Source organism: Littorina saxatilis, linkage group LG5 (assembly GCF_037325665.1).
Source record: "Littorina saxatilis isolate snail1 linkage group LG5, US_GU_Lsax_2.0, whole genome shotgun sequence".
NCBI lineage: Eukaryota > Metazoa > Mollusca > Gastropoda > Littorinimorpha > Littorinidae > Littorina > Littorina saxatilis.
The window spans coordinates 44,573,678-44,594,441 of record NC_090249.1 but is presented as its reverse complement, the minus strand read 5'-3'; the positions used below and the strand labels follow the sequence as shown (position 1 = coordinate 44,594,441).

Here is a 20,764-nt window from a genome sequence, read left to right as displayed (position 1 = left end):
AAGAGAGAGAGAGGGAGATACACGCACACACACACAACCACACCAAAGCACACACAAGCAATTCACACACCCACACATTAACACGCGCACACTTTCCAATGATTTTGTTATCAACAAGCTGTTTATTTCGATTCGGCCTTAAACCATACTTCTGTGTGTATAAAAGTAAAAATGTATATTTCTTCTTTGGACAATAATATCCATCAGATTTATCAAATTTATTATAGAAGAATAACATTCGAAAAGTAAAAGCAAAGAATGCCAAGAAAAACGTACGTATGTTAGAGCAACTACAAAGGCACAAGGCTGTCATAACGACTAATTGAAATATGTTGAATGCAAAAAACAAACAAATTAACTCACTGTATAAAACAAAGTTGTAATGATATTTTATGTCAACTCACAAGCGGAATATATTCCAAGGTAGCTATCTATATCTATATACGGCTTGTGTGTGTGTCTGTCTGTCTGTGTGTTCACGATTCACGGCCAAAGTTCTGGATGGATCTGCTTCAAATTTGGTGGGCATATTCAGGTAGACCCCGGACACAATCGTGGAAAATTTTGAACACGTGCGTGCTCTCAGCGCGCAGCGCTAAACCGATTTTGGTTTTTCTGTACATCCATTCCCAGTAACTCTTCCTTATCTTCTCCAGTGTTTTGCGCGTTTATCTCCCTTCCTTCGTACGGTGCGCCGGCGAAGCCGTCGTACACCCGGCGAAGCCGGGTCCCCGGCCAAGCCGGGTATTCGGCTCTACTTCTTCCCGGCGAAGCCGTACCCGGCGAAGCGGGTATTCATCTAGTATATAATATGTCTAATGTGGCACACGTATTGGTTCCATACAGATACAGATATTCATACCATACAGTACTTAATTTTGGAAGAAAAGGAACTAGTCATGTCGCAACACGTGAGAACAGCAGGGCTGGATCAAGTATAATTGAGGGGGGGGGGGGGGTCATAAGGCAGGGGTCCCGGGGTCATAAGGCAGGGGTCCCGGGGATGCCGAGGCCCCTTTTGGGGTACATGGGCGACGCCTTGTTGGGAGGTCAGGGGGGTGTTGAGAACATTTTACATTTTGAGGCACATCAGATACTTTTTTTTATATAAACAAATCAGGTGCGAATGTTGTAAAATAGATACAATAAGAAGAACAAATTGCTTTAAATTAGCTACATGCTAAACAATAAAGTTATTCTATTTTTCGTACTTTACAATTTAACGACATGCTAAACTATAATAAAGTTATTATGTGTTTTCGTACTTCACAATGTTCAAGAGTTCTAAGTGAACAGATTCATGTTGTCTCTGAATTCAGTTTAAAAACGTAGGAGTTTACAGAAAGCAAGGACAGGGATACATTGTTGTTAGCACAACCTGTTAAAAATGTGTAATTTCGAATTAAACAAAAAGTTGGGTTTTTTTTTAAAAAGATTCCAAAAATCTCAAAATTTTAAATTTAGAAGCAGACAGGTTTTTAGACGTATACATGGTGTGTTTATAATGTGCACTGAAAAACACAGATCTTTTTAAAGCTAGCTTTTCCTTAGGCAAAAGGAACCCCTCCATGCTAAAAAATCAAAGTGCAAGCCCCATGTTAGGCTGATGTTTCTATCAAACCATATTCAATTCAATTCACCGTACATTGAAAAAATAAACTAAAATGAATCTTCTGAAAGTGGTCATCCTCTTTGCGCTACGATGTCTATGACAGGGAAACGAAAAGCAACTGAAATCTGAGCATATTATTTATTATTTACTTCTGTATTGCCTATGAAATATAAATTCAAGTCGTCTATATGTGAGTAATGCAAACGTAAGCCTACTTCACAGCACAAACAAAACATTGATGCTCTTTGCACCTTCACGACTGCTGGTCAATAAACAGTGATACAACTTGTACCACATGTCCAAAGTTAACCAATCATTTTCTTTGGAACCTTAAATGGAAATTGTCAGGGTATTTACTTTTCTTATTGTCGGTCTTTTCATGTTTAGTTATAACCTTTTAAGAACAAAGCATGACGTTGCAGTCATTAAGACATGTGATGCAGTGCAAGCCTGAAATCCAAACAACTGCACACAAAGACTCCATTAACGAAAAGGTAAGTATTCATTTGCAGCATTACTAGATAGAGATGATCAGGCAACCATTTCTCTTTTGACTGACAAGTAGGTGTCATAGGACGATCCTGCAGGTTCCCCGGGCGTCTCGGTTCTCCTCATGGTTTTCTCGCAAACATCTTTAGCTATCTTGTCCAACTCAGCAGTGTGAAAGAACTCTCCACTCAATTGCCTGGCTGGAAATTTCTCTTCCTCAAGCAACGTAGTCAAGGCTTGGCGATTGGATAACTTTTTGATGTCAACCACTTGGAGGAATTTACGAACGTCTTCAGCAGTACCTCGGACCGAAGAGCAAAACGACGCATGGGTAAGTTTTTCTGCAGTGCTAAACAATTCCAATTCCTCATTCACCGTATTGTCGTCTGACAAAACCAAGATGGCGTGTGGCCCAGGACTCACGGCGACTTTGACTTTTCCCAGAGCTTTAGATGGTATCTCTTCTAAACAAAGAAATGTCACCTGTAAGAGAAGTATATAATTATATCAGTACGCAAAAGAAACGCGTTTTGCACAATCCATTTAATCATAACATTATTACACTTCAAAACGTGTGTTCTCCGTGTTCAAGTAAAACGGGTATACATACCCGTGTGACTTGGAATAATAGGCCGTGAAAACTAGGATATGCGCCGAAATGGCTGCGATCTGCTGGCCGATGTGAATGCGTGATGTATTGTGTAAAAAAATTCCATCTCACACGGCATAAATAAATCCCTGCGCCTTGAATATGTGCGCGATGTAAATTGCATAAGAATCCCTGCGCTTAGAACTGTACCCAGGCCCCATAACCCCCCCGGTAGTCCGGCCCTGGAATACACCTGTTGTATAATGCTGGTCGATCATTTGTCATTCGGAAAGGAAAACATTCAACAAGGTAAAAGCAAGAACAAGTCGCGTAAGGCGAAAATACAACACTTAGTCAAGTAGCTGTCGAACTCACAGAATGAAACTGAACGCAATGCAATTTTTCAGCAAGACCGTAATATACTCGTAGCATCGTCAGTCCACCGCTCATGACAAAGGCAGTGAAATTGACAAGAAGAGCGGGGTAGTAGTAGCGCTGAGAAGGATAGCACGCTTTTCTGTACCACTCTTCGTTTTAACTTTCTGAGCGTGTTTTTAATCCAAACATATCATATCTATATGTTTTTGGAATCAGGAACCGACAAGGAATATGATGAAAGTGTTTTTAAATTGATTTCGAAAATTTAATTTTGATAATAATTTTTATATTTTTAATTTTCAGAGCTTGTTTTTAATCCAAAAATAATATATTTATATGTTTTTAGAATCAGAAAACAATGAGGAATAAGATGAACGTAAATTTTGATCGTTTTATTAAAAAAATTTTTTTTTTTACAATTTTCAGATTTTTAATGACCAAAGTCATAAATTAATTTTTAAGCCACCAAGCTGAAATGCAATACCGAAGTCCGGCCTTCGTCGAAAATTGCTTGGCCAAAATTTCAATCAATTTGATTGAAAAATGAGGGTGTGACAGTGCCGCCTCAACTTTTACAAAAAGCCGGATATGACGTCATCAAAGGTATTTATCGAAAAAAAGAAAAAAACGTTCGGGGATATCAATCCCAGGAACTCTCATGTAAAATTTCATAAAGATCGGTCCAGTAGTTTGGTCTGAATCGCTCTACACGCACGCACACACACACACACACACACATACACACACACATACACCACGACCCTCGTTTCGATTCCCCTTGTATGTTAAAACATTTAGAAAAAACTTGACTAAATGTAAAAATGGACCGAAGAGTTCGTAGTTCATACGAAGACGAGAACACAAAGAAGCTGGAGTGATGCTTGAAGGGATATCTCACTCATAGACAGTGGCACCCTTAGAATGAACACCGAAGGACATTTTACTATTCAAAAGACAACTGAATAATCGCATGACAAAAGGATCGTATTCGGGAACACTGAAGTCGTGTTCTTTCAGACTGGTGATTATTTGTTTGTATAATTCACCTTGTTTTACAATGCAGCTGAGCGCATTTGAATGTTCTGTAGTTTACTACTAGTCATTAAAAGCTAGGCCGATACGTTTAAGTGCAGATCTTTGTGGTGAGACTTAGAGCAGGCTTATCTCAGTTCTTAATGAATATAGAAATAATGCTTTTTGCTTACTACCTTTAAAAAAAGAAAGCATACACATACATAGGAGTCTCATAAGCATTTTATTCTTGAGGTCTTCAAACTGCAAATTGAAATTTGGAGTGTCGGGCACAAATTCGCTTCCTCGGACCTAAACAACGGAGCGCGACTAAATTCCAAATGGTGACAGAAGAAGGTGTTACCTTTTTGCCACAGAAGCACAGGAGCTTGTATCCAATCGCCGGTCGATCATTATTTACAGTCTACTACTACTATATACTGATCGACCGGCGATTGGATACAAGCTCCTGTGCCCAGAAGTGTATAAGGAATGAAAACTTGTATAACTGTTCAAACGGCTTGAGTTGCGAGAAGGACAACATACTCCTAGATGTAGAAAGCCTCAATAAAAGCGTTCATTTCAGTTCGTCGAGGTATGTCAATTATGATTTGGGGTTGTTTGACCAATTGTGAACACAAAAACAGCAGCTTTCTTCCTGAGTTATTTACAAAATAATGTGACAACATTTGTTTGCAAAGCTACAGTGCTCACTGCCATGTGCAATAACACAACTGTGACTAAAAGACAGATAAACACATGAAGCGCCTTTCTTGACCATCCTAGTGTCGACACTTTATATTTTTGAAAATGTATTTTTTAACTTTCACATTCGCCTATCGCGCATTTGCAGCACCAATAACTCAAAAGCAAATCTAGATTATCTGTTAGTCGTCACTTGATAGCTTTCAAAATTCTTGTCTTGCCACCTTGTTCACTTGCTTTTTGCAGAATTGTGTCTGTTTAAGGAGCAAAAGACACACGACCACATTCCAAATTTCGAAAGACTGAGGCAAGTAACATATTTTCTATCGATATTCCTTTTGAGCAATCCAAGTGTACCGCTTTAAAATGACGGCTTCCGATGTGCAATTCTTGTGGCACCACCCTGTTTATGTGGACCTACCTCCAGCTGCAAGCCAGCCAGGTCAAAATGATCAAAGAGTCTCAGTCCAAAAAAGCCGCCACTTTTGATGCCCAGTTCACTCTGAACAATCCCAAGTGTTGCTTTTGAGCCCCGGAACAGCAGACGACAGGTGTGTTGGGGAAAAGGATGGGGTTCTGCAAAAGATCGACTGTTGCGTACAAGTAATACCTTTTGGATAACAAAAGCACGGCACGTCTATTATATCTTTGCCGTGTTCTTAAAAGTTGCTAAAGTTAGCACAGTAAACGTAAGTTAAAATTACACATGAAACACGGCATTTAAGATACGATTTATTGCCACTGACTGGCTTTTGTAGGGATTTTACTACAATAAAGAATAAGATTTGAGCACTGCTGATGAGTAAAAGATTGTTCATTGACAAATCGACACAATTTATCGGAACGCAAATTAAAACTGTGTAAGAGGTTGGCCGTGTCTATTGTCTTATCTCTTCGACACATTGTCCCAACCAACCTTGTAAGGGAAAAAGAAATGACGAACACTTACTCAGCGTTTGTACGACGTTCATCAAGGCTTCGACTTGAATTTTATTCTTATTTTTATTTTTGTTGTCGAAGACCACGTATCTCTTCTTGGCGGCTTTCCAGATGTTTGTCAAAGGTGCGAACTCCGCGTTGTCTGAATCCAGGACTTGACGCAGATCTCTACCGTTCAGGCTATCTCCCACAGTGAACACAATCACAAGTTTCTCCTTAACCATCTTCTTCAGCAGGCTGTTCTTTTCCACTTGCTGGAAAGCAAAGCACAGCCTGTATACCCGCTACCCGCCCTAGACTGAAACACAGAGGGTTGTGGGGAGCGGTGGAGAGAGAGAGAGAGAGAGAGGGAGAGAGAGAGAGAGAGAGAGAGAGAGAGAGAGAGAGAGAGAGAGAGAGAGAAAGAGAGACAGACATACAACAGACAGACAGACAGACAGAAAAAGACAGAGAGAGAGAGAGAGAGAGAGAGAGAGAGAGAGAGAGAGAGAGACTGACAGACAGACAGACAGACATATATACAGACAAAGACAGCGAGAGAGAGAGAGAGAGAGAGAGAGAGAGAGAGAGAGAGAGAGAGAGAGAGAGAGGGAGAGAGAGAGAAAAAGAGAGAGACTGACTGACTGACTATTAGGGTTTAACGTCCTCTTAGACCAACTGGTCTATATTGGGACAGGTACTTGGTAATACGCTGATAGTTATGAAGATATGGTGTGATACTTTGACTCGAACAAGCCCGCTGTGGCTGTCTTCTTCGACACACCAGCATTGTATTTGTCTCGTTAAAGTATCGAAATACGATCATGATAATCAGAGAGGAGAGATGGTGCGTGTTTTCCAAGCTCTGAGACTTTCGCTGTGAACGTGGGATCTTATTCGTGCGCATGTGTGCACACGGGGGTGTTCGGACACCGAAGGGATCGATTCTGCACAAAGTTGACTCCGAGAAATAAATCTCTCGCCGAACCCACGCTGATAGCGACCAACTGGCTACAAAGCCAGCGCGCTACCAACAGAGTTTTTATGTATTCATTGTTAGCAAACATCGACATTATTCATGTTTTATTTTAAACGCAATCATTGTTATTTATAGATCACAGGCACTTGATGTAAGTAGGTCACACACGTGTAAATGTTGTGCCCAGTCCTTGTTTTTGTTTCTGTTATTATTTTAGTTAGCAGGCCTAGTTGAGCACGTATTGTGTATCATGTACCCTCTACTAGTCATTGTGCATTTTAGTTAATGGACTGATGATGTCATTTGTATGGAGTCGACGCACGTGCGAGGATATGTATGTGTGGGAGGGGGGGGGGGGGCGCGGGAGATGGAAACTTGCTGTATGTTATGTAATGTATATATTGTGTGTGATACGTGGAAAATGTGATACTATCTATTTGCATGTATGATACAAGGACAAATGTGATATTTGTAGGCCTAGGCCTATACTAGTGATTACTGTGTGTGATACATGAAATGTGATATGAATGCTGTTTTTATATGTTATACTCTTACTTTCTGCCTATGTCTTAATCCCAAGCGCAAGACAAATTCTTCTATGTGGAAATTGAAGCCAATAAAATTTGAGTTGAGTTGAGTTGAGTTGAGCCTGAGAGGGAGAGAAAGAGAGAGAGAAAGAGAGAGGGATCAGAACTTTTTGTCTGAAAGTATAGACTAATATGTCAACCTGCTCTTTTAACCAGTACAGAGTATAATTGAACATGTAAGCAAAAGACTGCTCATCCCCACATACACACACATGGTCACGCGCATGCACACTCATGCGCGGGCTATTATATGTTTATAATTGTTAATAATTTGAGAGAAAGAGAGAAAAAATTACCTCATAAAAGTCATATTCCTCATCGAATGATCTCTGATCACAACGAATCGCCAAAATCACAGCATCAGGTTTACCTTTGATCTCTTTTAGCCAAGATTCCACTTCTTTCTCTTTGTTAAGCTCTGAGTTGATGAATTTCTTGTGTTGAAGATCCGGGGTACACACAACCTGCAGAGACACGAACACTTACTGAACAGCTGGAGTAAATATTCAACGACAAAGCACCTTGATATGTTCATTATGTTACGCCTTCGCACGAAAAAAACCCGACCTCGCGTTTTGTGAAGCGTATAAGCCTGTAGTTTAGTGGCTAGAAGCGCTGACCAACAAGTGTTCAGATATTTTTCTAATTGTCGTTTCTAGATAGTAAAATATGTGCCGAAAACGGTCAGCTATCGCACCATCAAGAAATCGGTTCCCTAGTACCCCTTTAAGGCTCTGGAACCACCCCGGGTGGCAATATCGGGTCGCAACAAAGAGTGTTCCCCATAGCCGGAAAGAGCCTCAACCGTGAAAGATAGAAAGAAAGGTATTGAACAAAAAAGACGCACAACACCAATGTGAACCATTTGTGTTATCATACTTATATTAAAATATTGATGACCATGGAATAAATGGGTTATATTTAGATTTCTGACAAAAAATCGCGAAAAACATGACAAATTGTCTTTTTTATAGCCTAAACTATGAAAGATTTAAAGACAAGTATTGAACACAAAAGATAGCAATGGATAATGGCAACAACATTTGCTCTCATTGTTGTACAAAATTGTTGATTGTGTTTTAATACTTTTCCGTTTTTGTGGATTTCACAAAGCATACCAATTAAACGGCAGTCCAGGTAACTCGTCCGAATTTTTGCGGCAAAGAGCCTCAACATTTGAAGATAGAAAGACTATCATTGAACAAAAACTATGGTAAACACTAATGTGAATAACTTTTGATCTCACACTGATATTGAAATATTGATGACCATGCAATTAATGGGCTATTTTCAGATTTGTGGGTACAAAATCGCCCAAAACATGACAAATTGTCTTTTTTCTTGCCTAAACTATGAAAGATTTAAAGACAAGTATTGAATATAAAAGATTGAACGGGATAATAGCAACAACATTTGCACTCATTGTTGTACAAAATTGTTGATTGTTCTTGAATATTTTCCGTTTTTGTGGATTTCACAAAGCGTACCGATTAATCGGCAACCCGTGTCAATCTTCCGAATTATTTCATGCTGCGCCAAAACGATTGAAAATGGATGGATTATTAGTGTTTGAAGACAAAAGGCGCACATTGTCATGTTAAGCATATCTTGTTACACCGTATACACATCAAAATCGTGATAGCTCTTGGTTTGAATGTTACAATGTTTGATTTTGTGCAAGTTACACACATTGATACTGACAAAATGTAATGATATTCCAGGACAATATATCCAGCGCGCTCTTTGGGTCCCCAAAACACTGTACATGGTGAGTCCCATTGTGGTGCCAAAGTAGAAAATAATTATATTCACTTTAGCGATAGTCCGCAGTAGACGACATCAAATGACACAGACTGTAATGATAACTCAAAACTCGTCATCGCTTTCAGCAAACGCGTCAAAGTCAACCTCCTCATCTTCTTCCTCGTCTTCCTCGTCATCCTCTTCGTCAAAACCACCATCTGCCAGAAGATCGATCAGCGACACAGGTAGGATGGGCTTGAGGCACCACACGGGTTCCAGGACACCGTCTGCATTTTTCGTCCATCCCTGCCCCTGGTCGTAGGGTTTGGACCTCTCCAGAATGCCTTCATGAGCACGCTTGTACAGGGCAACGCGGTGGTTTACTCGCTGAATGTGCGGCATCAGAGCAGATTGGCAGGGAGGCATGCGGGCTAGATCGACCTTACACTTGGACGTGAGTTTCTCGTTGTCTCCCACCATCTTGCGGAGTAGCTTTCCACGAACGACATCAACTGATTTATCACGACTGTAATTGTACATCAGGCACGTAAACTCTTCCAACTGCTTCACCACCCGAAGTTTGACATCCCAGTCGTCACCAAGCTGCCTGAATGCCGTGTGAAACTTGGGGTTCTTCTCCAGTTTCTTAAGGGGCCCCACCTTCCCCTTTCCTTTGAATGCACTGGTGCAGTCCTCTCCGCTGTACACATAGAACCCAAGAAGAGTGGCACAGTAGTCATGCCCCAGGGACTCTGCAAGCTCAGAGAGGTTGATCAGTTGCCGATGTTTTCCTGACCCCTATCCAGGTATACAGTCAACTTGATGGCTTCAGCGTGGTAGATATTGGGAACCTCATGCACCTCTACCTGAAAACACAATGGCCATTAGAACATTTAGATTGGAGTCTTCATATATTCTCCAGTTTAGACTCCAATCTAAATGTTCTAATGGCCATTGTGTTTTCAGGTAAAGGTGCATGAGGTTCCCAATATCTACAGCAACCAGGAAGAGACTGACATCATGCCGCAGCGCTGGGATACAAGAACGCTGTGGTCAGAACCCCGGACACGGACATCTTTGTCATTCTTCTCTACCACGCTGAAGCCATCAAGTTGACTGTATACCTGGATACGGGATCAGGAAAACATCGGCAACTGATCAACCTCTCTGAGCTTGCAGAGTCCCTGGGGCATGACTACTGTGCCACTCTTCTTGGGTTCTATGTGTACAGCGGAGAGGACTGCACCAGTGCATTCAAAGGAAAGGGGAAGGTGGGGCCCCTTAAGAAACTGGAGAAGAACCCCAAGTTTCACACGGCATTCAGGCAGCTTGGTGACGACTGGGATGTCAAACTTCGGGTGGTGCTGATGTACAATTACAGTCGTGATAAATCAGTTGATGTCGTTCGTGGAAAGCTACTCCGCAAGATGGTGGGAGACAACGAGAAACTCACGTCCAAGTGTAAGGTCGATCTAGCCCGCATGCCTCTCTGCCAATCTGCTCTGATGCCGCACATTCAGCGAGTAAACCACCGCGTTGCCCTGTACAAGCGTGCTCATGAAGGCATTCTGGAGAGGCCCAAACCCCACGACCAGGGGCAGGGATGGACGAAAAATGCAGACGGTGTCCTGGAACCCGTGTGGTGCCTCAAGCCCATCCTACCTGTGTCGCTGATCGATCTTCTGGCAGATGGTGGTTGTGAAGAAGAGGATGACGAGGAAGACGAGGAAGAAGATGAGGAGGTTGACTTTGACGCGTTTGCTGAAAGCGATGACGAGTTTTGAGTTATCATTACAGTCTGTGTCATTTGATGTCGTCTACTGCGGACTATCGCTAAAGTGAATATAATTATTTTCTACTTTGGCACCACAATGGGACTCACCATGTACAGTGTTTTGGGGACCCAAAGAGCGCGCTGGATATATTGTCCTGGAATATCATTACATTTTGTCAGTATCAATGTGTGTAACTTGCACAAAATCAAACATTGTAACATTCAAACCAAGAGCTATCACGATTTTGATGTGTATACGGTGTAACAAGATATGCTTAACATGACAATGTGCGCCTTTTGTCTTCAAACACTAATATTCCATCCATTTTCAATCGTTTTGGCGCAGCATGAAATAATTCGGATGATTGACACGGGTTGCCGATTAATCGGTACGCTTTGTGAAATCCACAAAAACGGAAAATATTCAAGAACAATCAACAATTTTGTACAACAATTAGTGCAAATGTTGTTGCTATTATCCCGTTCAATCTTTTATATTCAATACTTGTCTTTAAATCTTTCATAGTTTAGGCTAGAAAAAAGACAATTTGTCATGTTTTGGGCGATTTTGTACCCACAAATCTGAAAATAGCCCATTAATTGCATGGTCATCAATATTTCAATATCAGTGTGAGATCAAAAGTTATTCACATTAGTGTTTACCATAGTTTTTGTTCAATGATAGTCTTTCTATCTTCAAATGTTGAGGCTCTTTGCCGCAAAAATTCGGACGAGTTACCTGGACTGCCGTTTAATTGGTATGCTTTGTGAAATCCACAAAAACGGAAAAGTATTAAAAAACAATCAACAATTTTGTACAACAATGAGAGCAAATGTTGTTGCCATTATCCATTGCTATCTTTTGTGTTCAATACTTGTCTTTAAATCTTTCATAGTTTAGGCTATAAAAAAGACAATTTGTCATGTTTTTCGCGATTTTTTGTCAGAAATCTAAAAATAACCCATTTATTCCATGGTCATCAATATTTTAATATAAGTATGATAACACAAATGGTTCACATTGGTGTTGTGCGTCTTTTTTGTTCAATACCTTTCTTTCTATCTTTCACGGTTGAGGCTCTTTCCGGCTATGGGGAACACTCTTTGTTGCGACCCGATATTGCCACCCGGGGTGGTTCCAGAGCCTTAAAGGGGTACTAGGGAACCGATTTCTTGATGGTGCGATAGCTGACCATTTTCAGCACATATTTTCCTATCTAGAAACGACAATTAGAAAAATATCTGAACACTTGTTGGTCAGCGCTTCTAGCAACCGTACTACTGTGATGCCTTCGTGTGCTTAAAGCCACCCTTCGCCTCCCGTAAACCATCTGTTTCTAATTACAGAGCTCCCGAGCTTTTTCTTACAGTGCAAACATTCTTCCATTTGAATGCTTACCCCTCGGGAACATCCTGGCTGCTTGCCGTTCGGATTGAAACATTTGTAAACTATTTATTTCGTGCAATTAGAACAGGACGTAGAACCGTAGGAATCGGATGCCTCGTTTTGGCGGAACACCAAACTTTTGAAATCTAAATATTAAATCGACAGCATGTGAGACAAATATTACTAAAACACAAAAGAATTCTGTTATCACCAAGACAAGATCAGTACAATTCGAAGTTGTGACAGTTTGAAAAAGGGAGTTTGGATGCAGGTCATGCGAGAATGGTGTGTGAGTTAAATGGTAAGTGTAAAGATGCAGCTCTTTTCACTTGAAGGCGGGGAAGTAGGCTACCGAAAACTTTCCCTTTTATTTTGGAATAACAGTTGACTGCAGCGTCAGGGCTAACAAATTACTGAACTCGCAAATGTGATGACAGCTCTGTACATGTTCAAACTGGAAGATAATCGACGAACAGATTACGTTTGACGTCACAAACAAGTATGACGTGATATCTTGAACTACTGGCCCGCTTTTGGGCCCTGAATAGCATTCTAAAAATTACGTTCAAACTATGGTTTCATATTGTGCGTACTTTTGCTCTTCTAAAATGACGACGAAAACGATGTTTGGTGGCTAACAACAAACCACCAAACATCGTTTTTGTCATCATTTTGGAAGAGCAACAGTATGGAACACTAATTTACGAGGAGCCATATTTTGAACGTAGTTTTTAGCATGCAGTTCAGAGCCCCAACGTGTGTCAGAAGTTAAAGTTATCACTTCACACTTGTTTCTGACGTTAAACGTTAGGTAACTTATATTGTCATCATTTACACCAGTTTTCATTCATAACCAGCCGTGGAATAAATCTCATGTTCCCCATACAATAAATCGAGGTGGTAAATGGTTTTGAGCTTTCAGGTGAAACGTAGATTGTCAAAGTAAAAGCCAATCAGGCTGATTGTGTGATGTGTGGAACCATCGCGGCTTTGGATTCGTGTTTCCGAGGACAACGATTATAAGCATTCACTCTCAAAGAGCCAATCAAGGTGGATGATTACCGCGGCGACTCATGGTCAATTTGCAACTTATATCTGTAATCGAAAAATCCACAACGAAAAGTAATAAAACACGTATAAGAAAAGAAATATGCTCAACACTTTCTGAACCCACACACAAATGATCGCAGCTCTGTACATGTTTAGACTGGAAGAAAAGTGCCAACAAGCTACGTTTGACGCCACAGACAAGTTTGACGTGTTATTTCAAACTACTGTGGCGCTGCTTTGCGGCCCGGAATTGGATTCTAGAAATTCGTCTCCCTGTGGGTTATTGTGCGTTTTGTTGCACTACCAACATGATGACGATAACGATGTTTGGTGGATTGTTGTCAGACCAGCATTTGTTTGTTGGTCCTCGGGGAGCATATTGCCTTTTGTCCAATATTTATCAACCGCGGCCTTCGATATGGTCCCCTCGGACCAACAAAAAAGCTGGTCTGTCAACAAGCCACCAAACATCTTATATTGTCACCATTTTCACGAGTTTTCATTCACAAACACCTGGGAAATAAATATTATGTTCCCCATGCAATAAATCCCCGGTTACCATAGTTGCAGGAAGCAGGTAATACATGGATAATCAAAAGCAAAACCAATAGAAACGCTCGGGGAGTCTTCGGCTCTTTTCATTGGCGTTTCCCCAGACCTAAACAGACGACACGACACTGCTTTGCAAAGTTCCAAAAACGAACAGGCAAACTGGCAAAAGTAAACAGAAAACAAAACTACTTCATGAAAAGTCATAAATTCACCACAAACAAATGAAACCTAGCGATATGTTTTGTCTTCTTACAAAGTCATGGAGTGCGTGTATCTGTGTTTTGATACACAGACGTTCGGAGAAACACGAACGTCAAGTTCAAGTCAAACCAAATGACCCCTGACACACAAATTTTGACCTATGCACAAGACGTTGTATCGATAAACGATGATAATTAGTTTTAACGTCCTCTTAGAACCAATTGGCCTATCTTGGGACAGGTAGTGTTGATATGCTTTATGGGGGGACAGGACACTGGACAGACATGCAAACAGAGAACACATATGATCGTGTTATAGATCTGGAAGTCTGTTGTTGCGATATTTCAAAATGGGGATGGAAGTAAAGATTTTGTTGGGGTTGTTGCCATAGTGTACGCGAAATATAGTTGAAGTGGAGCGGTTTTGTAGGCTTATTTGCTTTTTATTTATGTAAAATATTTTTTAGACTTTTGGATAATGCCAAAATAATGTAATAAAGAACTGGCTGAATAAGTAAATAAATACGTAACTAGAAACATAAAAATAATTATTAGCCAAATAAGAATATTAAATATAACTTGCTAAAATAATATATCAGAATGGGGAACTTAAGTTCAGGTAGGAGGGCGGTGTATGTGATTTAGCCTTGTTTGAATAGAGCTATGTGATAGGTGGTGTAGGCGCTTTGGTTGTTGGGCGTGGGGGGGGGGGGGGTCGGTGGGAGAGAGGGTTGAGGGGTGGGAAGGAGGAGAGGGGATGAAGTTTTCAAAACAGATGTCCTATTTCAGCCTTATGTATTGAGAGACACAGGGTGTATGCTGGCTTCCATTGAAGCGTGCAATGTTTATCTAAAAACTCATGGGGTTTCAGTTTGTGTTCGTTGACAAGGGTGTGTAGGTTGGTGATAAATGTTGTCGTTTTCTCCAACTCCTGTCGACTGCCGTATAGTTTGGTCTGCAAGGGAGTTGGTGACGGCCACACTTCTTTTCGTTCCTCATCTAGTAAGGGACATCGCTGTAAGATGTGTTCCGCTGTTTGGTCTTCTTGACAATCCATGTCAAGAGAGGCTATTGTGATTGGAATGGATGATACTGATGTAAATGCTTTGTTTCAAATGTTTTTATTATGGGGGCGAGGACGCCCCCATTCTATACGGATAGTTTCGAGGTTGACCATGGGCAGCGCCATTTTGTTGTGAAATACGTCATCAGTTTGTGTACACAGGAAGTTGTGACATCCGTCACCCTATGGGAGGGGTGACGTCAAAATTGTTCATCTGTAGAAAGTTGTGAAATCCGTCACCCTATGGGAGGGGTGACGTCAAAATTGGTCATCACAGAGTTTGTGTAACACAGGAAGTTGTGAAATACGTCACCCTATGGGAGGGGTGACGTCAAAATTGTTCAACAAAAACATGATATGTCGCTTTGTGCAGGGTCAACTGCAACAAACTCAAACCGAGCCATTCATACCTAGCTGTATTTGAGTGACTTATATACCCGACATTTTTATTTCTTATCTTTAGCACAGGTGTAGGAAAAATCATGAACCAAAATGTTATTTATTTTCTAATTTAACATTTTTTTTACAAATATGACCATGGTCTTTTAAACATACAGTGACATTAAACATTGTTATGTAAAAAAAAAGAAAAAAGAAAAAAAGCTTTTGTGCACAAATCAGAAAATACATTGTACATTTTACCTACAGGCCAAACCGTGAGTGTCTGTGGCAAAGCCCGACCCAGGAAATTGCACTGATCTAAATTGTCAAGAACAGGCGCTTGCATTTGGATGTGTCCAATGATAGTAGGTTTGGTTGTGATCAATCAGAATAATGTAGGAATAAAAATGTATGACAGTTTAGTATGATGACATGTAATTCACATATGCTGAAATATGATATTATACATCATGTAATATTATTATGGCTGTTGCCATGACCATGAAACCCAACAAAGGTTTAATGTAATGTAATTCAAAATACCAAAACCGAGCACCTATTAATCTCGTCTTTGCGCGTGAAGATTGAGGCCGTCTGCCAGTAGCGGTTAGGTCATACAGTGGAACCCCTCTCTAGCGACCTTTAAAATGTTGACAAAAATCGGTCCTTGTGGAGGGGGGTCCTTACAGAGGGAGGGGGGCGGAGTCAGGGGGCCACAAAGAAAGTCAGATTTAAAAAAAAAAGAAAACAGAGAAGTTTGAGTTGCTGACGACCGTTCCCTCTGAAAGCAAACTGCTTCGATTTCATGTTTGTCCTTGGTGTCCACCAGTTCTGGTGCATGTACTACCCTGGCCAAGTTTCCTCTCAAGACATCAAAGAGACCGCCCCAGTATACTCTACAGCCTCTGGGCGAACCACCTCTCATAGCTAAAACTGGGTCAATGACCCCTGGGAAGAAGGTCAGTGTCTATAAAATTTTACTCCTAGGCCTGCGGCCAGGGGGGGGGGGGGGGGGGGGAGTATACCGGTACCATTTGAGAATCAGACCAAATGAGAATTGAACCATTTGAGAACATCCTTTTTTTTCAATCACTACATCGAAGGCCTGCGGCCCGGGGTTCACATGGGTTGGTTTGTTTGTTTGTTTCAAACCCACACCCATATACACACATTTCCCATTTAAACCATTTGTCGGCCCCCTGTCGATATTTATCGACTAAGTTCCTTGTTACTGTATGCGGATGATACTGTGATCTGCTCAGAGTCAGAAAAAAACCTGCAAGAATGTTTAAACAAAATGCACGAATACTGTTTAAAATGGCGTCTAAATATTAATGTAAACAAAACGAAAGTATAGTTTTTTCCAGAGGTAAAATTAGAAAATAAACCATTGTTTACGTATAATGACAATTTAATCGAAGTAGTGTTTGATGTAATGTACTTGGGCATTAAGATTAATTATAATAATACATTTTCAGTCGCACAGAAGAATCTATATGATCGTGCCTCAAGGGCAATGTTTGTTCTTTTGCGTACTTGTAGACAATTGTCACTGCCTGTGGACATACCAGTTGACCTGTTCGATAAAATGATTGCTCCAATTTTATTATATAGATGTGAAGTATGGGGTTTTGGTTCCTGTGAACTTGCTATTAAACTTCAATTGCGTTTTTATAAAATTGTTTTCAAACTAAAAAAAATCAACTCCAAATGCTATGATATTTGGTGAACTTGGAAGATATCCACTAGATGTTCATATGAAATGCAGAATGCTTTGCTATTGGTATAAACTGATTAGTCCTATTCATAAAAATAAACTTCCAAGTATTGTGTATTGCTTTATTTATAAATTGTATATTAACAAGATGATTGAATCTAATTATTTATGTTTTATTGAAAAATCCTTAAATGAAATTGGTCTCTCTGGCCTTTGGACTTTTCAAGAAAATGTTCAATACTCAAGCACATGGCCTGGTTCAAACAGAAAGTAAAAAGAAGCTTGTATGACCAGTATATCCATAAATGGTTTACAGAAATTGGAACAAAAAATATGTTTTGGAATTATCGAATGTAATTATGTTTAAAGATACTTTTGCATGTGAAGACTATGTCACACACCTGCCATATCACCAATGTGTTTCAATGATGAAGTTTAGAACATTAAACAACAATTTGCCTGTACAGAAAGAACGTTATCTTAACATCCCGAGAGCAGAAAGAACTTGCACCAAATGTGTATCACAAGACATAGGTGATGAATTCCATTATTTATTTGTCTGTGATTTGTTCAAAGAAGAAAGAGCTGAGTTGTTACCACCTTACTATTGGAAAAAACCAAATGTACTTAAATTTAAAAAGTTGTTTGATACTAAGAAAAAGAAATTGCTAAAGAATATTTTGGACTTTGTTGATAGAATTTGTAACAGCTTTTCATAATTTTTTTTTAATTTTTATTTTTTTTATATTATATTTTTTATTATATTAGCATATATTGATTGTATTGATTGTATTGATTGTTCAAAATGCCCCCATGGGTTATGGACCAAAAAAACTTGAACTTGAACTTGGTCACATTCCCAAACTATTAACAGTCTGGTTGCTCTCTGAACACAGTGGTATTTGTCTTTCACGAATGTATTTTGCACTAGGTTCTGGTGCCTGTTAAGGGAATTAATTCATCATTATCCCATGACCTGCCTCTTTGTCTCTGTTAGCTGAGGAGGTGATTATTCTGCGTATTACATGGGTATTTTCATGATAATCGGGGCACTACTTTCGTTGTTAAACAATCCTCTCTAAACACGATTCGTCGCCTTTCTAAAACGTACTGATTAGAAACACGTTTATTATTTTTAAAACACAAATGACGAAATGCCATTCAAACTATAAATATCCACTCGCTCAACTAGGACAACAATGTCACATTACATTTTACCAAATATTTACAAAAAAAGGGGGAAAACTCCGTTTGTCGAAGATTCTATTGTACGTTTACAGTGACGCATTCAGCTCATAGCTGAGGCTGAGGGTGTTGATTTTTGGAATGTGAATTGCAAAAAGGAATCTCGACTTCCGTACGTGATCCACTAATTAAAACAAGTCTCCTTGGATTCTAAATCTGATTTAATAGAACATGTTCTTACCCTGATGCCGTTACACTCCTTTGTCTGACACTCGAGATTGTTGCTGATGAAACTGTGGGAAACATCAAAACTGGGCGAAGCAGGAGACGAATCACTGGTACTGAACAGACCAAGAATACTGTTGGCAGTCGAACTCTTTCCGTTCCCCGCCTTGCCCAGGATCAGAAGAGTTGTCAGAGGTTTCTTTCCTGTGCCGTCCCCTTCTTGAGCCATCTTTTTCTGCGCGTGCAGGCAGAGGGGTGGTTATGACTTTGATTATACGCTGCAACAGATCACAAAATAGCAATGAAAAAAAGCAAAAACATGGAGAGAGAGAGAGAGAGAGAGAGAGAGAGAGAGAGAGAGAGAGAGAGAGAGAGAGAGAGAGAGAGAGAGAGAGAGAGAGAGAGAGAGAGAGAGAGAGAGCGAGCATATTCACACCGTTGTACGTCTTAGCAAACTGCGCAATGCTGGAGTGTACCGAATGGAACTGTACAAAGTGACAGTGCAAACAACTTGTAAACTTTTCCCTTGGGGCAGACAAAACTCTCATTACGCGAATAAAAACAATTGTATTGCGACCTACTTTTCTTTTCTTTATTTGGTGTTTAACGTCGTTTTCAACCACGAAGGTTATATCGCGACGGGTTTGCGACCTACTGAAAACTTGGCTTCGGTTCAAATCGCTCTGAGGTTTCACTTCAAGCTTAACGCGATTGGGTCGCCGTTATATTGATGGGCAAGACTTAAAGATGCACAGGTCACATTGCTCTTACAATTTACCTGCACGAAAAATAGGGGTTGGCATTAAATAACTGTTATGTACAGGTGATATGTAAAGTCTGACCTATATATTGAATTTGAAAGAGACATTTTAATAGCTGTACATATGCTTGTTTACTTTTGCTAGTTCTGTGTAGCTGATTTAAACAACGTTTTCTCTTTGGAATATACATGTTAAATAGCTTAACAGTAGTTTTGTCTTTTCTGCATTTCTAGCGAATGAGAGTACATCTGTTCCCATGAGTAAATTCTCCGGGAGTATTCGAAAGAGAAATTTAAGAACAAAATAAAAATGAGAAAGGTAATGTATATTTTAGTAGGCATTGGCTTCCACGGCATAACGTTGGAGTTGTGGTAAAAGAAAGTTTAAATCATCTGAAAAACGCCACCATATAGATTAGGAAACTGATCCAAAAATGAATATTACTATTAAAAAGCCTATTTAAAAAAGGGTTTATTTGCTTTTGATCTGGTTTATTTGTTTATTTTCATCTTTCTTTCGTGCTCTTTTCCTGTACTGTGTCTTGTTTTGTTCTTTTCCTTGTTGAAGAGTGCCCATAGCGCATTGAAGGGTTTGGGGGTAATATGGCTTGATCAACGGTCTTCTCAAGAAGTAAGGTACCTTTTAAGAAGCGACACTGTTTACTGCCTAATATTGGTGTGGACGTATCTGTTCACACGGATCGAAAGGGTCTTGGCAACCCGAGTTTACTTTCTTTTTACATTTAGTCAAGTTTTGACTAAATGTTTTAACATAGAGGGGGAATCGAAACGAGGGTGTGGTGTATGTGTGTGTGTGTGTGTGTGTGTGTGTGTGTGTGTGTGTGTGTGTGTGTGTGTGTGTGTGTGTGTGTGTGCGTGCGTGTGTGCGTGCGTGTAGAGCGATTCAGACCAAACTACTAAACCGATCTTTATGAAATTTGACATGAGAGTTCCTGGGTTGGATATCCCCATACGGTTTTTTTCATTTTTTTAATAAATGTCTTTGATGACGTCATATCCGGCTTTTCGTGAAAGTTGAGGCGGCACTGTCACGCTCTCATTTTTCAACCAAATTGGTTGAAATTTTGGTCAAGTAATCTTCGACGAAGATCGGACTGCAGTATTGCATTTCAGCTTGGTGGCTTAAAAATTAATTTATGACTTTGGTCATTAAAAATCTGAAAGTTGTAAAAAAAAATTTTTTTTTTTATAAAACGATCTAAATTTACGTTCATCTTATTTTCCATCATTTTCTGATTCCAAAAACATATAAATATGTTATATTTGGATTAAAAACAAGCTCTGAAAATTAAAAATATAAAAATTATTATCAAAATTAAACTCTCCAAATCAATTTAAAAACACTTTCATCTTATTCCTTGTCGGTTCCTGATTCCAAAAACATATAGATATGATATGTTTGGATTAAAAACACGCTCAGAAAGTTAAAACGAAGAGA

General features: G+C 39.9%; 1 protein-coding gene across 2 annotated transcripts; it reads right to left on the bottom strand.

Annotated features, from left to right (window-relative positions):
• Window positions 1-89: 89 nt before the first annotated feature.
• LOC138967234 (GTPase IMAP family member 8-like) lies at window positions 90-19,210 on the bottom strand. Of its 2 annotated transcripts, none has more exons than XM_070339757.1 (6): window positions 19,127-19,210; window positions 18,562-18,823; window positions 7,565-7,732; window positions 5,734-5,977; window positions 5,206-5,360; window positions 90-2,584 (listed from the first exon to the last, which is right to left on the bottom strand). In XM_070339757.1, the coding sequence occupies exons 2-6, from the start codon at window positions 18,772-18,774 to the stop codon at window positions 2,144-2,146; spliced, it is 1,221 nt and encodes a 406-aa protein (XP_070195858.1). In that variant the 5' UTR covers window positions 18,775-18,823; window positions 19,127-19,210; the 3' UTR covers window positions 90-2,143. The 2 variants fall into 2 exon arrangements, with proteins under 2 accessions (XP_070195858.1, XP_070195859.1); XM_070339758.1 differs by lacking the exon at window positions 19,127-19,210 and adding an exon at window positions 19,022-19,092.
• Window positions 19,211-20,764: the final 1,554 nt, after the last annotated feature.